Here is a 22027-nt window from a genome sequence, read left to right on the forward strand (position 1 = left end):
TGCTACCAGCACTAACTCGCAAAAGTAAATAAGAATATTCTTAAAGTAAAAAGATAAATACTAGAGTAAAAATCAGAGTTTTCTTGACAGTTTGAGAGCCCCAAAAAAGGACTACTTAAACTGATGTGACAGGTCTTTTTTTATTAAAATCTCAAAACTTTATTCAGTCAGTCATCAACAAATAATTTAATGCAGTTTTTACAAAGCCAGAGACTTTTGATAAACAGGCACGTATAGAAGAAAACCAGAGGCTGGGTGGAAACACTGCACCTCAAACAGACTAGAAACCATCACAGCATTTTTTAAATAAAGACATAATCCTGCAAGAGGAGGCAGCGCTTCACACCCTAATGATGACTACCCCATGGAAACCTAAGGAGGAAATGTAAATTTTAAAAACAAGAATAAACAAAGAATAAAACAAATACATAAAAGGCCTTTAGAGTTTACAAAGTAAGAGTCTAAAGATTCGTCAAAGTGGAGTTCCACTTGCTTAAATCTTGTTTTTACAGACTTTTACCAAACATATAGACTTCTTGGCACATCATTCACACGGTTTTCTTTAAAGCATCTTTATACCCATCTATCATATTAACTGATATTGAGGATTTGCACGTCTAGAATATTGATGCTCAAATCCAGCCGACTTGTCTTTGAGGTGGCTTCACCCTCGAGCACATCACTAATACTGGTAACACCCTCTACTTGGCACAACAGGTGGCATTAATCTTTTAGAGTTTGGAGTGTAACAGCTGATTGTTGAAACAACTTGGAGTGTTTTGCTTGCATAGATTTAGTTCACGTTTAAACGTAAGGCAGCACGGTGACAACTGAATTTAAGCACGAGACTCTTATTTTGAAATGTCCGACAGCGATGCCTTCAACACCCGTTTTTATTTGCTTCACTAATGTTAGGAAGAAAATAAGGTAAAAAACAGGAAACTCTGAAATGTCAACAATGATAAGTCAAATCTTATGTACACCTGAAATAAGGACACAGTGAAATAATAACATGATGCATTCAAGGTCATCACGTCTTTTCCTCCATTATGAATATGATGATGAGGTTGGCTAATCTTCTGCTCACACAGACACACCAGCAGCCTTTTATGCACACGCTCTGTTTGTTTAGGGGTCGACAAAAGACACCATGATGTATCTGGTCCCTTTGGTGACGCGCAGGCCTTCGTGGTAGTGCGTCAGTCGACCTGGGTGCATGAAGGACCAGCCCTTCCTAGGAGACTCCACCTTACAGTCGTACCGCAGGAACCTGCAACCTCCACCCTGACACAAGTAAACATGTTGCATTAAGAAAGGCAGAGCTTTAGGGAAGTTATTCAGGATAGTTCTTTGGCTTCTTGTTTATTCATCTTTAGATCAGCAGGCTGTGTTACCTCGTAGTCAATGTCCTTCCTGTTCAGGGCGATGTTGATAGTGAAGGTGGAGGAGTCATGATGTGGCCGCAATAATGGTTGCTCGTCTGGACGGTAACGCACCACAAAGTTCATAATGGCTTGAGCCTGCATGTAGACAGTGCCAGATCATTTTTAAGAGGATTAACAAAAGACGGCACAAACACAACAATGTTCCCAACATCAGATAAAAATCTGACTCGGAAACTTTCTAAAGAACAACATGATTAATGTATAGCTCCTTAGCATTGTGAATTTGTACATGAAGACTATTTTTTCTGCAATGCCTGAACTGTCAAAACCTTTGTAGTGGATCAATATCTGGGATTAATTTTGAGGTAAGCATCGGTCTGAGATCATGAGATATTTCTGGGCTGAACTTTGGGTAAGGTCTTGAGAGAACCTCTGAGGGCGGTGAGGAGTTATTCTGATGTAGAATTTGGACGGCACCTTGTGTTCAGGATATGCACCCTACCTCAGAGGAAGGCTCTGAATGATAAACGTATCTGGAACTTGAACATTATGGTTATGTGTGGACAGTACCTCAACCCATGGGGTGACTCTAACCTTAATGTTGAGTCTGGACCCGACCCTCTGGTTAACGTCTGGTCTGTATGTTAGCGTAAGGGTCTTGACAGTACCTTGGTATGGAGTCTAAACCTAGGGTTTGGTCTGTATATTTAGGTGGGAGTTAGGGTATTGATGGCACTTTGGCAAAGACTCTACACTGAAAACTAAGATTTGGATCTAAACTGCACTTTAGGCTAAAGTGTGGACTCAGAGGGTCTAAACTGTACTGTGGGATTAGGATCTCCTGAGCAATACCTTGGCACAAAGTCTTGAATTGAACCCTTAGGTTAGAGTGTAAACTATACTTTGGAGTAAGCTCTGGGCTCTCCCGTGAGGGAGGTTGTGGATTGAACTCCTTGGTGGAGTAGGGAGTCTGAACGTGAGACTGGGGTTAGGCTTTTACCGTACCCTGGGGTAGTAGCCAGGATAGAGTTTCTCAGTGACGGGGGAAATATAATCTTTGAGGAACTTGAGCCACTCCTTCTCAAAGCCGATCTGGTTCATGTGGATATCCACAGTTGGGACATTTTCATAACCGCCAGCCAGACGCTCATCCTAGAAACACAGAAAACACAAAACTGTTAAATCTTAGTACTTCTGCTCTTGTGTGAATGTTAGAATAAGTGTTTACCTTGTGCGTTCCACCAGACCACTCGCCACAGTCTTCCATGGTTTCTACCATATGGTCACACATTTTCTCTGAGAAAGCTGGAAACCAGTAAACATCTGGGCAGGGCTGAAATACAGAGAGATTATTAAACCCAAGATGATTCTGTAACAATCATTAATAATAATCTGAAAACACTCTACATGTTGTGGTGTTTTTTTGCCTCTGGTTCCCGATTCCCCTTCCTCACTTTATTACCTGCTCTACATAAGTCTTCTCATCTTCAAAGATCTTGGAGTAGTTTTCGTGGACATACTTCTCCTTCCAGTCCTGCAAATACAGACCGACAGTCTGAGTTGTTTCAGCTTTACCCACATCATCTAATTTGAGTGTTCAAGTATATTTTCCTGACCACAGGGTTGTCGAAGATCTGCCACATGTCTGGGTGGAGCCTGGACGTGTTGTAATTGGACGAGGCCACCAAACGGCCGAATTCGTCACGGTTGGACACATACATGAAGACTCCCTGTGGACATATTTAGTTTTGTTTGTATAAAGTTCAATGAAACAACATCATTGCTGCTTACAAAAGAGCTTTTTTGTAATCCACTCTGACTGTGCTTACAGTTAAAGAACGTTTGTGTTACCTGGTCTCGGATGCTCCTGCAGAACACCATGTCAGCGTCCATGCCCCCTTCATCCATATACAGGCTCACCTGGAACAGTTTAGTCCGCAGCACGCTGCCTTTGATTAGGTAGACCTGAGTGATGTACGGCACATTCCACAGACCTCTGCACAAACACAGGCAGAGAGTTATTTTACAGACAGGACGTCTCAGAGTTTGGTGCTGGTTCTTAAGTCTTATGGATTCATCTTTAGTTGCACTTGCTAACTTTCTGGACTTTTTCTAATCTGCCAAATGCTTTTTTTTTTTGCCATTTTTGCCTGTTTGAATCCCACATTTGGTTATCTATGCTATAGAATCTGGCACAGGGATTAACCCTTTAAGACCTACCATAGAACCAAGTCCGCCAAAGCTTATATTATATGTTTACATGCTGTGGAGCCATTTTTGGGAGCATTTCAAGTTTCTATACATCAATACAACCATTATAGCCTAAATTTTAATAATATGTCTGCATTAAGTGCATAGTAATTACATTAATTGCAAAAAAGTGCAATAAACTACAAAAAAATTGAAAATCGTTTTTGTTTTTTAACATATATTTCTAGTTAGAGAAATTTAAGAGGCTTATCCCTCAAAACTGTAAATACAAAAAAGTTGCACAATAGTTTCCCACCACAGGAAATTTATTTTGAGTGTCTTCATAGTTTTATTTTTGAAATACACCAATTTTTATATACTGCAGGAAAAACGAAAATAAATATTATAATGCAAATTTGCAAAAAAGCAGCATATGCATCAAAATAAACTATTTCCAGCAGTGCAATATGAGTCCTAAGCATCCCAGAAACCACACAGAAAGTCATAAAGTCAAAGATAACTTTTAAAAACACCAGTATAGGCTCATGAGGCCTATACGGGTGGTAAAAAAAACTACATTTCCGCAAAATGACGTCACTTCTGGTTTCGGGCAGGTCATGGCGGACATACGATAGTTCGTGCCGACGTCTACTCCAATGTAGGAAGTGTTATGAACAGCTGATCGGATCAGCAAAGCGTGTTTCTGGAATATTATGTTTTTGTTGCTGCAAGTGCTTTTTATGCAGTTTTTGCAAAGCTATATGTGGAAGGAAACTGTGACCGAGGACAAGCTCATGGCATAAGATGTAAGTACAACTCCTCCGGTTTCATATGCAAAAAAAATTATTGCGCTAGCTCACGTGGTTGCAGAGCTACCGGGATTTAAAAGTAGTTACACAAAACAGAGCGTGCTGCTCCGACCGGCTTTAAAGAAACTGAAACACCAGTGACCCCAAAATAATAGCCAAAGCAAAATCTCAAGAGCGAGAGATCAGCTGAAAGTAGGAAGAAGAATCACTTTTTTTCTTTAATGGGAAACACATCTAAGGTTGGTTTTGGTTTAACCGGATGTTAAACAGTCACCTGAATACTAGAAATCACTCTCTTTCAAATGAGGGCTCATTCGTTCAATGAGAAAACTAAAAACATATGTAGAGTCTCTCATATTTTTTAGAATAAAAATCCGAACACACCAGGAAAACTGCAACATATACTTTTTGAATATACATCATTATTATTATTATTATTATTATTATTATTATTTTCATTACGACATATCTATTCACTAAATAATGGAAAATTTAAGACACAAACCGCACAATCTAAAACAAAATCACTGAATCAGTTTGACCCATTTTTTTATTACCTTAAAATTTAGAAATGGATAAACAGCTATAGGTGGGTTTGTGCTTCTGTTTCGTTCATTTAACCTTTATTTAAACTTTAAATTATCTCTTTTGTGACAGTTTACTGGGTCACAATAGGCAGCATTAACCAGTTTCTGTGTGTTACTTACACCCTCTTGCCCTGGACGATCTCAATGTAATCTTCAGATCTGGAGTAGTATCCTTCAGGGCTCAGAGCGCCCCAGAAGTTACTCCACAGCTTTCCGTGTTTGGACAGCATGGGTGCTATGACAGACCTGCATTAAAATAAAAACCAACAGAATTTAACATAAAGCCTGAATACTGAGGTGTTTACACGTAGGGCCTAATATCTGGAAAGAAGTAGCAGAAAGTAGTCTGAGAGTATTAAAATAGAAGAGTGACGCAGGTTCCTTTAGTCTGAAGCCTTTTTAAAATCAAACAGTGAGAGCTCAAAATAGTCAAAACTATTTGGCTCCAGTAGAATAATCAGTGTTAACATTCAGGCCTCCATTAAACTCCAGACAGGCTGAACTGAACCTTGGGTTTACACTAATGGTTATCGTCTAGTACACCCTCTATGCTATTAGGGTCTAGATGGTGCCTTGGCACAGAGTCTGGACTGAGCTTTGGGGGTTAATGTCTAAGCTGGAAAAGATCTGTATTAGAGCTTGGGATAGTATCTTGATTTGGGGTTGAAAGTTGAGGCAAAATGTGGCCTGAGCTCTTGGTTAGTGTCAGAGCTGTTCAGGAAAGCTGAATTTGACCTTGGAGTGATAGTCTGGACACAAATACCATCATAGGCCAGGAGGAAAATACAAAAATGAACCAAACGTCACGAAAAAGAAAATCTGAAATGATCAATCCTGGATCAGTCACCATGAAAAAGTCCTGATCATAAGTTTAATCACAACGAAACCCTCGTTGGCCTAAAGCATTTAAATATTTGGCATCAGTTTTTAAAAACTTATCAACAAATATGCGACATTTTTTGTAGTGTTTTGTTTTAGTTTTTGAGAGTCTCATCCAGGATACACTCAGGGTTTTACTGACGGTGTAAACAGAGCTTCTACGTACTTGTTCTCCTCTATCAGGATCCTCAGGATGTCGGGGTTTGTCAAAGCCACATCGGAGTCGATGCTGAAGTAGTAGTCGCACTCTGGATCCTTCTTACACACCTCGCTGCAGTCAAACAAACAAACAGCCAGGAGGGTTCATTACCTTCGTATTTAGTTTCCATAAAGGTGATGGTCAGACTGATTTTTTATCTTACTACAGAAGGAATCTGATCTTTTTTTTAATGTAATTGTTCTAAATACGCTCCTCATTAAACAGATTTAACTTCCTGGTTTATAAATATGCTTCACAGAGCAATTTAAGTGTTTTGTTCTGCCTCATTTCCGTCTTTAAATGTCCTGCTTTTAGGTTCCTGCCAAGTCCTGGTTGCTAATGCAAGGAAAGAAAGAGATTCAAGGTTGTATACAGCAGTGAGAACTGTTCAATTCCTGGTTGTTTTTCCATGTTTTTATGTTTCTCTGTCTCATCAATATGTCTACTAGGGGTGGGGGAAAAAAATGGATACTGTGTAGCATGGTGATATTTTGTTTGCTAATAATGTATCGATACAGGGACAGCAGAAATCGATATTTTGTTACAAAAAGGTTTTTGTGCTCTGACTTCAGAGCATGTTGATCCTTTTTCTGAGCAAGAATCCTGACATTCCTTCACTGTCCAAATGTGTTGAACTTGTTTTATGGCAGCAATAAACATGACAGTTTACTTATTTTAATTTAAGACATGTTTTATTTTAATTAAGTTTAAAACTTTTTTATTTAATGTAAAATTATATTTTGTTTTAATTTACTTTCAAATTCTTCAGTTGCTGAAGGGGCTGCATAGTTTTCATAAACTGCATAGTTCAGAATAGCTATAATTGTACCAGATGGTTGTTCAGTTAAGTTGGACTAGACTGTAATACAAACCGTTCAGTTTGTCAACAATAAAACTGAAATGAGAGAAAGACTGAGTGTGAGACTTTGATATTAGAGAAAATGATGATTGATAAAGTTTACCTTTATGTACAGAATCTGAATATCGCAAAATATTTTAAAAAATTGCAATAATATCGTATCGTAGGATGTGTGGTGATTCCCACCTCTAGTGTCTACCTTTATTTTCCTGATCTTTGCGTGTCTTTTGTCCTTTTATTTCCTGTCTTTGTCTTCCTCCCGATTCCCTGATTGTTTCCACCTGTAGAGTAAATTTGTCCTCAGGATTTATTCTCTGCCTCTTGCAGGTGCTTATTTGGGGATTTAGGTTTTATCGTATCTTTTGGATTTTCCTAAATTTGAACTTTTGTTTCAGATGAATTAATTGCTCACTTTTATTTCATTTATATGTTGGCAAAGTTCTGTAACATGCAGTTGATGAGCTGCACATAAATTCAAATAAAACCACAGAAGGAAAACTACTGTTTATTTCTGCCTTATTTTAAAAAAATAAATAAAGGTTGGTACTAAAAATGTAAATAGTTAAATATTTGTAAATATTTGAGACCAATTTTGCTGACAGTGTTGACATCTTTGAAACCTACATTTCGTTTTGGTGTCATATATGTCTTTATATATTTTACTGTTTTAAAGTTTTTATAATGTCCTTGGAGGTTGTGCACTCACACAGCCATGGTTCTGGCTTCGTCCTCCTTCAGGTTCTCCTCTGGTCCGACTACCCGGGCGTTTGGGAACAGAGACCTGTGACGCTCCCAGAACTTCTGGATGTGACGCTCGTGGTACACGACCTGCAGTACGGGGACACAACAGGTCAGAAAGCACAAACACAGGAAGGAAGTTCTGTATGCTGCAAAAACTTTGGCTCTAAATTTAGTGAACAGGCAAAACATTTTTCACAGCTGAAGGCTGCTGGAGCCACTGTTAGGAACCTTTTCCTTCTGTCAAAGTTGCCTAAAATCTCTCGGTGAATTCCACGGAGACAATTCCAACTCTTTAATTGTGAATCTTTTCTCTCTGATGTTCCAGTGAGAGCAGTGAAACTGGAACTCTGTGAGTGTGCATCGTACGTTGTTGTGGATGAAGAGGCGAATCCTCGTTTTTGGGTAGTTCAGAGTGGACAGGCGCTCCAGGAACTCCTCCATGAAGGGAGTTGCGTGTTCGATGAAAACAGCGACGTAGACCAGCGGCATCTGTTCGTCCTGAACACACAAACGCACACGTGGAGTTCAAACACTGACAGGGAAACGTTCTCCTCATTATGTCCTCCACAGAGTGGTGCAGGCACCTCACTGAAGAAGAGCAGGTCGTCGTCGCAAATCCCACAGCCGGTTTCATAGGTCCATACCGTGGGGACGTAGTTACCGAGGTAGTTCAGCTGCAGCTGCAGAGACGAGCAGATGTTTGATAATCAGATTTTTAATGACAGGCAGGAACAGCTTCAAGTGTGAGAAGATCAAAGAGTCTTCTTCAGTTTTAAACAGCAACACAGTGGTTTACTCTAACGCTGGGCCCACACTGTGCGATTTTTGGCCCATTTTGAGCCGATATTTCAGCCGTGCGACCGTTTTGGGGATCGGCCCAAGTTTGGCCTTCATCGTGTGTCGTGCATCGTGTATACGTGGGGTAACGAGAAGCGATTAACACCTCACGACCAGCTCCCGATCATCAATCGCTTGGTCGTGAGGCTGTCACCGCAGTTTCTCACACTGCACACGCGCAAACACATAGATGTCAGTGAAAATGACGGAGCAGCAGTGCAGTGTGTGATCTGGACACAAGCGATGGATGAACTTTGGAAAGCTCATCCGAGCCTTTTCGATGTGGCCTCACCAAATTATCACGACCACAACAACCGTGAAAATAGTTGGATTTACATTGCTGCTCAATCACAGCTGATCATGTTTTTCATTAGTAATTTAGCAAAGTTGATGGTGGTGGTGTGTCTGTGTGAGTGAAAGACAGATTTTCTGTTATAACCTTCATTTTAGGGACGCACAGTGTGAGACCCTCGTGACCTATGAACTTCTAACCCCTGCGAGTCAATCGTACAGTTTGAGCAGGAGCTGAATGCGACTGAAAGAAATCAGTGTCTGCCCAGTTTAACACGTCACACTTGACTCCTGATCACAAAATCGGTCTGTGCTCTGGTTTTACCATCACATTGTCGTGTTACCTTGGTGGGTCCGTTGCCATGGATAACAACAGGAAGCGTGTCGTAGGCGACATTCCTTGCTCTGACCTTTGCCCTCTCGAATTTCAAGACGACCTCATCTAGAGAGGAGATTCAGTGTAAGTGTTTCTGCTCAATAAGAAATGGCAGTTCCTCAAATGTCCACTTGAGGCTCCAGTGGGAAGTCAGTCCTCATAAGCTCCCGTGTTAAAATGTCCAACTTTACCGTAGAAACAAACATGATGCACCAGAATCAGTCAGGACCAAAGATAATCCTCATAAGAGCCTGAGTACAGTAACAGCACGTTGAAAAAGTTGCACAGATTTATTCACCTTTGAAATCCGATGTGTCTGCTTCTTTGCAACCTCTGTTCAACTGTTTGCATGACGTTAAAATTTGGTTATCACATAATTTTCTTACATTGAACAAGAATAAGACCGAAATCATCGTCTTTGGTAGTCACACTCCGCTACACCAGTTAGCTGATGCCCTTGGCCCTCTCGCCCACTGTAAGAAACCTCGGAGTGTTCCTGGATGGCTCTTTTAAACTTGAGATCTCCACTGTGGTAAAAAACAGCTTTTACCAGTTGCGTCAGATTTCCAAAGCAAAGCCGTTCCTTCCTTTAAAGGACCTTGAAAATCTTATCCACACATTTATTACATCCAGACTGGACGACTGTAACTCCCTCTACTCGGGCCTCCAACACTCTTCTCTTTACCGGCTTCAGTTAATTCAAAATGCAGCTGCGCGTCTTTTAACAGGTACGAGAATCCATGAACACATAACTCCAATTTTAGCCAAACTACATTGGCTCCCTGTTAAATATCGTATAGATTTTAATATTCTGAATAATTTAGCGCCCAGCTATCTCTCTGAACTACTCCACTCATACAATCCCAACAGAGCACTTAGATCGTCCAATCACAGGCTCCTAGCACAACCTAGGACTCGAACGAAGTCGAGAGGTGACCGGGCCTTTGCATCCGTGGCACCCGGACTCTGGAATAACCTCCCTGTTCATATTCGTACTGCCGAGTCGATCCAGTCTTTTAAATCACGTCTTAAAACTTATTTTTTTACTTTGGCTTTTGATTCTGTCTAGTTGGCTGGTCCAGCTTGTTGTGTTGTTACCTATTGTTTGTTGTCCTCTTTTATTGTTTGTTTTAATTGTCTCATGCTTTTACTGACTGTGAAGCACTATGGTCAACACTGTTGTTTTAATATGTGCTACATAAATAAATTTTGATTTGATTTGATTTATGTCAGAAAGGCATGAACACACATGTATAATAAACCTTTTAATATCTGAATTGAAGTATTTCACATTCAAATCAGAGGTTTTCAGGATGACGTAACCAGTAGAGAGCAACAAAAACCAGAATGAATGTTTCCTTACAAATGGTGGAGCTTCACAGGCTCTATTATCGATCCTCTACGTTTTACTCAGGTTTAAACTGTACGCTTGTAAAAGTGAGTCATTCCCCATAGACTGAAACAAACATGTTTACAGCCTGATACAAAAAGCTGTTTTGGTCTCTGTAGCTAATCTCCCCCCTCATAACAACAGGCTTAGAGTTGCATTAACAGGAGTGCAGCCTCTTACAGGTGGATGGAGACACAGACTGCTACATGTGAAACAGTAAACTGAGCTCTCACGTGAGCCAGAAAAGATGCTGGACAGATTCAAGTTTGTGTTTCTTACCAACAGCGCCGTTCAGGTTTTGGAAGATCCGGGATCGATGATCCAGGGTCATGTTAAACTTGGTCTGATGTGACGATAACAAACAGAGCAGCTTTGTCAAGATTTAGACTTTTACAGATGAATTCAGACATGACAAGCTGGGCGAATATCTGAGACTCAAAAACTCTTCTTCTCTGAAATCACTGCTGGCCTAGTTTTCTAAGAATATGTTCAAAACATTGGAAACAGTTTTTTACCCAGCAGTACAGATTAACTTGTTCTGTCTGCAACGTCAAAGACCTTTGACCTGAGGTACTTATTCTAGTATTAATTGAGGAGGTAAAAGTCTAACAGTAGCTTTAAAACTGTGGGTTACTTTTGTTTTTTGATGTTTGTGAAGTTGTTTGTACCCTGTGCGTCTTGTCCAGGTACATCCTGGTGTAGAAAAGCTGGTCGTCATCGCTGTCTTTGTACTTCCACTGCTGGACAATTGCACTGATCTCTGGAGCGTAGCCGATGAACCCTGAAGAGCAAGACGTCGTGTGTTACTCACTGCTTTAAACTTTTTATAGTATTTTAAAGAAGTAGCAGTGAGCTCCTTACCTCCTGAGTTCAGGTAGCGTTTCCCAGTACGCACCTCGGGGTATTTGGAGGCCAGGCGCTGGTCAGGCCAGCAGAAACCCTCAGCTGAGAAAATCACTTTGTGACCCATGCGGGAAAACTTGGACAGCAGCTCCTCAGGACTCGATGCAAAGATCACATCGTAACTGCGTGGAGAGAGAAAGAGGGGGCTGTTACTGTTAGCAACAGTTTGAATGTGTGGGATACGCAGACAGAAACAATCAGAGGACTGAACACTGAGCAGTGGCTGGAAAGAGTGAGAGCCACGTCAGCTTCCATGTAAACAGGACAAAATAAAACATTTAAAGGGCGATAAATGGAAGAAATTACAGTAAGAGTTCAGTGTGAGCTGCAGACCTCCAGTCGAGTGTGGCTCATTCGCAACACTAAACTTTAGTAATGACTGCCTGCAGCAGCTCCAGTACAGAGTTTAAGGTGTTCATTAAAACCTAAAACAGGACACAGAGGGGTCTCCTGCTCCTGCTGTGGTCTCCTCTACCAGATGATCCCCTCGTCTCTGTGACGTTCCACAACTGGGTTATACTGGAGGAAATGGGAGTTTTACAGTTGTGGTCAGAGGTTTAAATACAGAATTCATGGCGATTTTGGACTTTCGATGATTTATTTGAACTGTCCCTGGCTTTTTCAGGGTGGAAGGATTGCACAGCAAACACATCAGACATTACCAAAAGAAACTCAATTGAGTTTGAATTTACTGTATTTTGGATTTTCTCTAACCTTTTCTCTCTAAGGGTCAAATATATGCATTCACTCATTCACAAGCATATATACTTCCTGTTAGAGATCATGATTGATTACACCTGGCTTCTCTTGGCAGAATAAGAGGGATTGGCTGAAGTCTGTGAAGGTTCTCAGTCATCCAGGTCATCATAGTCAAAGGAGCTTGGAAAGAAAAGCGTCTGGACTTCTTTAAGTTACTTGAAGACGTTTCACCTCTCATCCGAGAAGCTTCTTCAGTTCTACGGTCAAATGGTGGAGAGTCCCAGATATAAACCTAGTGGGAGGCCAAAGAAGCCATTTACATCCACTGTGAGCGACCATCTTTGAACAGAGGCGGTGGTTTACGACACCAACTCTCTGCCATCTATAATCCAGTTTTGAGATCCCTTCCCAGACGCCTTAACGCCCACTCACATCCTGGGCCATCTGACCTCAGGAAATCACATGATAAGGTGGGGCCAGGTTTCACAATGACCTACACACGTTTTCACGCGTTGGCACATGTGATTAGGTAGCGGATCATCTTTTATCCCTCTGTGGGGGGAAACTCCCACTGGGTTTAAATGTGTGTGTTTAAACCTGTGACTGCTTTGGTTGCAAGAAGATTGTCATGAAAGATGACCTGTCTGCAAACGCTTACTAATTTACCACCATGTGACAGTGAAACTTGAAAAAGGTCGACCGAACCTTACCTTCAAAGTAAAAGTTTACATTTACTACTGCAGCCAATACATTTTAAAGTCGCAAGTAGGGCTGTTCGATATAACATATATATCGGATGACGATATAAAAACGTCCATCGTTTCATTTTACGTTTGTTTCGTGGTGTCACAAAATAAACTGTTTACGACAATTTTTTCATCATTTTGATGGTCACTGTAGTGGCTATATTAATGTTATTATTAATTTCTTAAAGTTCTCTCTTTCTCTTATATTTAATATAACCACACTACTGACGGACAAGCGCCTGTTTTTATGCGTTGTCGTTAGCAACAACGACAGTAACAGCAGCGCGTGTCCGCTTGTTTATGTTCCACATAAACCTTTCACAGTAAAGCTCAAGATCCTGTTGAGGCTTTTCAAAATAAACTGAATCACGTGAAAGAGCAGATTATTTAGGATGAGAATTAAAAAAGAGCCGCCAGGTGCTAAAAAATAAACCTTAGACTCAAACGTTAGAACAGGCTTTTCCCCGCAGCACGCCGTGTAATAAATACTCACAAAGAAAACGGCGCCGTTACAACTTATGTCTAAAAATGTATCGTTTCATGCATCGGTTAAAACACTCGACTCCAGCTACACTTCACACAAGTCGAGCTGCCCGAGATTCACAGAATTTACATTAATGTTACATTTTTGTGATTTATATCTTTATATATTTATATTATTGGACGATAGATGTTTTAATATCGGGATGAGATTTTGGTCATATCGAACAGCCCTAGTCGCAAGTTTTACTTTGAAGGCAAAAGTTATCCATTGTGTGGTTTTTCTGCCATGTCGCGAGTAGTCGATGAGTCTTTACATGCAAGTTGTCTTTTATGTAAACTACAGGAGACCGTGGCAATCTATTAAAGACTAAAGCAAAAAAGGAAGCTTTCAGTGCAGCACCGTGTGCTTCTTCCATCTTCATGGTTTATCCAGCACTCATCTGCTAACTTGTCACCAAACATTTTCCCCTAACAACCAGTGGTCACCCATCCTTCCCCAGGCCTCCGTGACTGGGTTTGTATTTCTGGACTGGTCTGAACTTTAGCTTTAGTTAACAGTAACAACACTGGAGCTCAGAACCAGTGAAATCCCTGCACAGGTCACAGGTGGTGCCTGAGCTCTAATTTCACTGTTTATCTGCTGATCGAACAATACGAAAATTCACATCCTTCATTTCTGTGGGAAAAGCTTTGTCCTCGTGTGTGTCAAAGTAGGTCAGAAAGACAAAGTAAAGACAAAAGCAGCGAAAACTGAGACGGACAAGATAAAAAGGAGGAGTAGAGCTGTGAAAAGACAAAGTATATGACACACACACACAGTTTACCTGTCCACAAACATGATGACGAGCTCCGTCTTCTCCGAGTGTTTCTGCACCTCCTTCTTCAACCATCTCACCTTCTGACCTCCACCCACCGTCCGAGCGACGTCGCCTCCCTTCCACTCCTCGCCCAGACCCAGGACCTGTACACCACCATCACATCATTAAACTCGTTTGTATCCAATAAATCCTCTGACAGCTGATCTGCTCATGTGATCACTGAAAGTGTTTCTAAAGGATCTGCAGCACAAAAAAACAGTTTTATTTTTCTCTGCTGGAGTTGTTCCTGCACCTTAAACAAAGACGTTTTACTGCAGTCAGAGCGGCACTGTGTGGCCCGACAGGTCCTCCCTGCATTCAGGAACAATCGGCTCATTCACGAAGCGAGCGAAAACCACAAGTTAGAGGCTCTGAGCTGTTTCAGGTACCGACCACTTGGACAACGACACATTAGTCTTTAGTCTCTGCAGATTACCAACAATCAAGATGTGACTGAAGCACTTCAGCTGTGAGGCCGTTTCCACACGTGCAGTTTGAACACAGAAAAAAATCCAAGCAAACTCATCAGAGTGGAGCAACAAAGGTAAACACAGGAAGGAGGTGATGAGATCTAGACTGAACACCAAGAATTTACTTTAACTTCAATGATATTCTCAAATCTATGGCACCCAGAATGTAAAGCATGGACTGGAGTTTGCTAGGAACCAGCCTGAGACCACCTCCTTTAAAAGGTTTCAGTGTGGAGGATGTGGTGTAATTACGGCGTTCAGAAATGAACCGGACAAAAGGTCTAGAGTTCGATTTAAACACCACAGGTATGAAAACATCTTTAGGTCCTCCACTGACAAACTAACTCACTAAATAAGACTGGAAATGTGCAAACTGTGGAGCAGCTAAGTATCATGGAGGGAAGCTGGGAAACTTCAGCGAGCGACAGCTGTGCAGCCGTGCATCAGACATCAGCAGCACAGTAACCTCAGCCAGGGATGTAATGGATTACTCACCAGGTAACAGGTTACTCTTTAACACAAAGTTACCCAGCATGTAACTTGTGCGTGTGTTACCTTCACAGTGTAGTTGAACTCTTGGGCGGTCCTCACGAAGCGCAGGAAGCCGTCCGTCTCCTCTGTTGCCACAGTGATGACCAGCAAGTTTTCTGCAAACACATCAGGTGATCAGCACGACGAATCAAATCAACAGAGAACTCTTGTTTTTTGTTTTTCTTTATGCCATCGCAATAACGAACAACTCGTAAATATCTAAAGATCCATTTTGGCAAATATTTGAATATTTGGAGGATCTGCTGCTGGTAACACTCAGCCCTGTTTGCAGACACCAGCAGCTGCCAGAGCTTCCCTGCAGGCTTTTTATTAGGAATTGGGAGTAGAATTCCTCTGAAATTCCGGGGAAAGTCAAAGAGGGGAGGAGCAGCATGGGGGAGGAGAAGAGGGTCTGCTGCGCTCCTGAGGGTCTGACGTGTTTTAACGTGCGAGAGCGACAACACTTTCACTGCAGGGCCGAGAAAACAGCTCAGCTGTGCAACAAAGCTCCTCAAATATCCCGAGAAATCGCTCCATCACTCTCTGTGCAAACAGCTGGTCCAGATACCATCAAACCAAACATGGGAAAGCTCCTCCTCCTCCTCCTCCGCTCCTTTTTTGGCAGCGTTTGATTCAAAGTGTCTCGAAAGTTTACTGTGAAGTTTCCAGCAAGTGTCACGGTTCTTCAACACGTCATTAAATAACGACTTCCCCTTCCCACCAGCAGCACTCGTGGGTAGTTGTGTTTGAGTTCAGCTGAGCTGTGCGAGTGCACAGGGAAGGAAATTCTCCTGTTTTTAACCATCATTGTTATTCTTTAGAACTTCTAGATTTTTGAAAAGGGAGTTTTTCCTTCCCACTGTCGCCAAGTGCTCCCTCACAGTCTGACTGTTGAGGTTTTCACTGTATTATTGCAGGTTGTTATGCCTTTGTGCTGTATAAATAAATCTGAATGGAATTGAATAGATTCCTAGGGGTCAAAGGGCATGGGTCTCAAACTAAAAGGAAGGATTTCAGTCTCCATCTTATGGCGGGTGTTTGGCGTTGTAGATCTTTGTATTGTATCTGTCCAGATGTTAACTCAGCCTCACCCAGCTGCTGAGAAGCTCCAGCTCCCAAAAATCCAGCTGCTACCAGAATTCATTCAGGATTAATTATTAAATAACTGATAAATATCTTTTTTTTTTTAATTAAATTTTTCTAAATTCGTCCTCTGCAAGCTTTAAACTGAATACATCAGCTCTGAAACTATAAATGAAAGTTCCAGCTGTGGAAGTCTGCAGCTGGAATAAGAGTGAATCCTCATGTGAGGCTGAATGGTGGGACGGTTTCTTCCCGTTTGTGGCTCGAGTGTCGGACAACAACCCCCGACAGCACTCGCACAGCTGTGGGGTTTGTTGTCTCTTTCCTCATCGCGCTGCTTTCCTAACGAATGAACGACAGAAGCAGACGTGCGCCAGAGAAGCCGAGTCACATCCTGACAAACGATTCATAAAGTGACCTCTGCCCGGCTCTTCCCTCCATGTTTACACTGAATCATTTCCATAACCAAATACGAGCCGAATTCATGTTTCGCTCCTTCTTACAAAGGTGTTTGTGTGTTTGCCGACTCTCATGGGAATATGTTCCTGACACGCATGATGAAAATGTAAGAAATGTAAAGACTTCCTTTTTCCATTCCTTGACTTGAATCTGTGGGACCAGGCTGGAGATGTGGGCAGTAATGTGGAGCCGTGGAGAATGCTACAGATCCAAGCATCATAAACACGTTTCGAATTCTTTCTCAGCTTTGATCAAATGTTTTTAGGACAAGTAGGACACTTAAACATCGAGCACTGGGGATTTTCTTTCTACCCGAGTGTTTTCAGAGTTACAGGCTCTCAAAGTACAAAGAAATATTGGCCCAAATGTGGCACTTTTTACTCGTTTCATAGCCTTCTTAGCTATACAAGTCCAGGACATTTCCACAGTATCAGCGCAGTTTAAACACAAGCAGTTCATACTATGAAGGTACTACAGCTGATTGTGGGGGGGTCAGCAGGGAACGTTTCACAGGAAGTTTATATCAGCATAAACATTTAAAGTTTGTCCAAATAATGTTTGCATAATGTCACTGTGCTAGTGTTAACAAGCAGGACCGTTCAGAGCCTCACACATGAGAGCATGCAGGCCTATCTGGACATTTTTTCCTCTACTCAGGTTAAACATGATATATAAGTCACTTAGATAACTTAAAATGTTATTGTTTGGCTTTTTTTTAGTATTTTATTTGTTCCTGAGTAAATCGGTTTGGCTGAGATTAAAGTTATAGTTTTTACACAGCTGAATAAACGTCAAGCAGACAGCTGATTATCAGAAGTGTGAGATGCTCCAGAATATACTCCGGTGTCCTGTTATATTTTAGATAGCAAGGAGTTTATTAAACTTCACCGAAACAATCTGCAAATGTCATTAAAATTTAATAAACTATCATCTTGTCTTTATTTTTAGTTAGCACATACCTTAAACACTTAAAGCTGTAAGCTAATGATAGCTATATAAGAGCAGATGCTGCTGGTGCAATAAGCTGTACGTCCAATGGATGATGATCTGATTAGTCGACTATCAAAATAATCGTTTGTGGCAGCCCTACTACCGACTGGAGGGGTTCACACCAGTTCCACATTTGACAGACTTCAGCTGGGTTCATTTTCATCAGTGGTACAAACCCCAGCTGATGGAGATCCATACCTGCCTCATCCGGGCTCTGAGCTGATCCCTGTTCTGCTTTTTAAGGACCGACCACACTAAAAACCACCTTCCAACCTGCCAGGAGCATTTTCCAGCCTGATGGGAGCACCGTGTCAGAAGACATGACAACACAGAGCCCCAAATTAACATCTTGGGCCCATGGACACATCTTAATCTGATCCACAATCTATGGTCAGCGCTTAAAAAGCAGGTGGACAAACAGGAGCCCACAAACTGTGGTTAACTAAGAGCCACAGAGATCTGCAGGAGTTATGAAGAAGAGTCAACACTGTAAATGACTCCTATAACAGTCTGTCACAGAAACGTAAAAAAATAAATAAAAACTGATGAAACACAAACTCTGTTACGTTCAGCCGATAGAAACTCGCCATGCTCAGTGTCACAAGTCAGCTTCAGAGACGCTGAGCACAACGTGGAGGAAGTGCTCAGATATACAACAACCTCCCAGAGGAAGAGGAAGAAGGCGAGTTTAAGTCAGATGTTCTCACTGGTTCACAAACTCACAGCTTCTCGGGGTTAACTTCACTGTGTTTGTCTGAGATGTTTTAGGGAAATACGTCTTCAGCTGAGCCACAGAACCTGAGAAAAACTGAGACACTTCTTGTGAGCTCAGATATCTGAAGCCTTCAGATGAGCTAAAACACCAGCTGATTATCTATTATTAACAATTTAACAGCTTCGTTATATACACAAAAAAGGTGTTTTACTAAAATATAACGATCCTGGCGTTCCTCTGAAGAATAAGCATCAGGACTGGGATAAAAGTGCAAGCAAATAATTCACTTTTCTGTATCAAAAGACCAAAACTATGAGGACAGTGCTCAGGACTTCTGTTTGTGGCTCAACTACAAACAAGCAGCCAAACTCAAAGATCCTGAAGGAGGAAGAACCGTGAACTGATTATTGATTTGATCAATGAATTCATCTCAGGATAAAGCAAAAGACGTCTTTAAACTGGATCCCATGAATGAGTGAAAATGGCTTCAGATTTCAGTCAAATATTTAAAAATCTAATTTTTTATGTTATTATCTGAGTGTCTGTTAACTTTTAAAAAAAGGTTTACAACAAGAAGGAAATCTCATCCTCAGTCTCACTCTGCTCCCTTTAAAACGCGTCACATAAGTAATATAAACATGAATACAAACCACAGCAGAGCAAACAAACCTCACAAAGACAGATCAGATTTCATGATGGAAATCATTAATCCTGCTACATAAAACGTGCTGTGGGCTCCCACAGTGGCTTTTTAAACCTAATTTAATCCACTTACAATAAATGTTTTACTTATTTAAATGCAGTTAACTAAAATTCTTTATTCTAATATGATTATAAAATATTAAATCAAAATGATGGGACTATTTTAAAAGTCCCAGCTCTCATTTGAGGCTGTAAAACCTCGATTGAGTGGGTTGATCAGTGATTTGTAATCGTTACTGCTGGATGTGTGTCTGTTTGTGGGGATGTCTAACTTTCTTTAATGTTGGGATTTCATCCAGTATGTGAAGCACTTTGTACCTTTGTGTTTAAACTGATACACGTTAACCACGCTGTGTATCCGCAGATTATACGTGGAAAAATGGAAATAAACAGCCCGGAAACAAAGTTGCGCATTAAGATTTCCAGAGTTTAGGGAATCATGGATAAGCTGTAGGGATACAATAAGAGTATATGCGGTTATAAAGGGAGCAGGTCCACCGTGAGCCCCTCTGGTGAGTATTTGGGGTCATTATTGAGACTTTTTGTGATTTTACATTTTGCTCTGACATGAACACAAACCCCTGTTAAAGTTTGCTAACGGTCCTGTGGCGCTAACGGTTTTAATCGTTAATAAACGTCCTTCCTAAACTCACCCAGCAGCTAATAACGGAATAAACTCTGGAAATAGTGAAAAGGTTTGTGACGTGATGAGCAGCCTTTCCGTAACCCACCCCGAGCTCCACAGCTCCAGCGGGTCACGGTGGTCCGCCTGGCCGACCAGGGGACCCCGCACAGCGGTCTTACCTGGAGAAAGCTTCCGCTGTTCGGTCCACACGGCGCCCTGGAAAAAGGCGAGAGACAGCAGGCGGAGAAGAAAACTGGAGGACATATTGGATGTTTGGAAACGGCTCCGTTCAGACTGTAGGCCGTAGCTTTAGTCCACTCTTTCTCCTCTCTCCCCGGCCCGCTATCTTCACGTTCACCGCTCAGTCGGCACTCGACTCTCGCGATACTCGTCACCTTTTCCGACTTTTAAGAGAAAGTCGACAGAAACCGCAAAAAGCTGTCCAGCCAATGAGAACAGAAATGGCGCGATACAGCTTTGACGGACAGAGCTGGTATCCAATCAGCACAGATAGTCGGAAATCCACCAGCCAATAAGAGGCAGACATATGGGAACTTTTTTTCTCTTCGGTTTTCGGTGGGCTAAACCACAGAAAGTTCGTGAAATATGGAGTACGTGAATCTTTGCCACGTCTGAGGCTTTCAGGGGAGGGAGGGAGAGGGAGAGACATAGCGAGGACATGGAAAAACGGAGAGAGAGCGTGCGTCGGCAGGGGTTTTATATAGCTTCAAAGTCGCATATCTGCAATGAAATCTATAATGATGTTTAATCATTATAATTACACCCAAAATGTATTCATAATGTAGTATTTATTTACATAATTTATTTAAGAAACAATTAACATTTTCCTAATGAAATATTAATACTGTGAGTTCTTTTCCTGACATTCAGCATACATAGCATTCACTGCATGAATAAACTTTAAAAAAAAAAATCACTTTCTCCCAAATAATTGACTCAAAATATAAAAGTAAATAACTGGGGGAAGAGACTGCAAACATAACTGTTCTGTAAATACAGCAATCCAGCATTTATTCTACATTTACCATCTAGTAAGCTAAAAGCATACGTTATTAGAGGGTGGATGTATGGGATGTTCTAAACTCTAGATCATAGGTGTCAAACTCTGGCCCGCGGGCCAAATTTAGCCTAATTACATTTGGCCCGTGAAGCCATACCAAATTACTATCAGAGCTGGTATTATACAGCTAATATATATATTGTTTAGTATTAAGCTTTGCTTGTTCCATATTCAGTTTTTCAGCAAAACGTGTTTGAGTCCATAAGAAAAGATTCATTCTTAGATCTGGAGGAATAAATATATTTCAATAAATATTAATGTTAGCCCGCGACTTTGTTCCAGTTTTGAATTTTGGCCCACTGTGTATTTGAGTTTGACACCCCTGTGGTAAGTGATGGTGAGGTGTCGATGGCTGTATCCCAATTCAGGGTCTGCGGCCTCAACGATCCTCAAGGGCCGCGTACTCAAAAACTGCTAAGGCCGGAAGTGCGAGGCTTGTGAAATGGGACGGTCTAGCCTCTGTCGCGCTGCCCAGGTTGCCTAGCAACCATGATACTAACAGCTGGAAACGTTTCATACAGCTTTGTTTGATAGAAATGAAGGAGAAAATCTTTTGTTCATTTGTTTGTTTGTTTCTACATGAGCTTTGATCATCCTCTGATTAAGCTCAGCTATTGAACAGCGTTTATTTTAAAGTAAAGGCTTTAAAACCAAGTTAGTACAAACGTCACTAATGTCACATGACTTTGCCGACATGTGGCCAACAGGAATGTTTTAATGTTCTTCGTTATTAAACATTTGCACATAAATAAGTGACATAATATTCAGTACTTACTTTTCACAGTTTACTCTTCGGCCGCTCCGCTTCTGCCGTCTGCGGCAAAATTATCCACACCGACTGCCGCGCTATGCATTGTGGGATATGTTGGGCCACGAAGTCTACACCGCCACAGCCTTAAAATTCAGGGAAATGAAGGACGCATTTGAGGGCCGCATTTCGAGCAGCCTTTGAATTGGGACAGCCTTCGTCGCGTCGCTGTGACGTAATCGGCCTTAAAATGCGGCCTTTAAGGCTGCAGACCCTGAATTGGGATACAGCCTATGAAGTGTTCAGCAGTCTGATGGCTGCTCGTTCGGGACTGGATACTGCAGTACCAGTGGATCAACGCAAAGTGAACCCGGACAAAACTATTACCATCA

At 41.5% G+C, this 22027-nt stretch overlaps 1 protein-coding gene across 1 annotated transcript; it reads right to left on the reverse strand.

Annotated features, from left to right (window-relative positions):
- Positions 1-126: 126 nt before the first annotated feature.
- plod3 (procollagen-lysine, 2-oxoglutarate 5-dioxygenase 3) lies at positions 127-20265 on the reverse strand. Its single transcript, XM_087831655.1, has 19 exons — positions 19986-20265; positions 15257-15348; positions 14199-14335; positions 11405-11568; positions 11212-11324; positions 10823-10886; positions 9122-9219; positions 8234-8329; positions 8016-8147; positions 7615-7736; positions 6017-6121; positions 5092-5217; positions 3237-3381; positions 3002-3115; positions 2848-2919; positions 2614-2718; positions 2391-2537; positions 1395-1520; positions 127-1284 (listed from the first exon to the last, which is right to left on the reverse strand). The coding sequence occupies exons 1-19, from the start codon at positions 20068-20070 to the stop codon at positions 1129-1131; spliced, it is 2199 nt and encodes a 732-aa protein (XP_087687781.1). The 5' UTR covers positions 20071-20265; the 3' UTR covers positions 127-1128.
- Between the last annotated feature and the right edge of the window lie 1762 nt (positions 20266-22027).

Source organism: Neolamprologus brichardi, chromosome 3 (genome assembly GCF_056152115.1).
Source record: "Neolamprologus brichardi isolate AB-2024 chromosome 3, ASM5615211v1, whole genome shotgun sequence".
Classification (NCBI taxonomy): Eukaryota; Metazoa; Chordata; class Actinopteri; order Cichliformes; family Cichlidae; genus Neolamprologus; species Neolamprologus brichardi.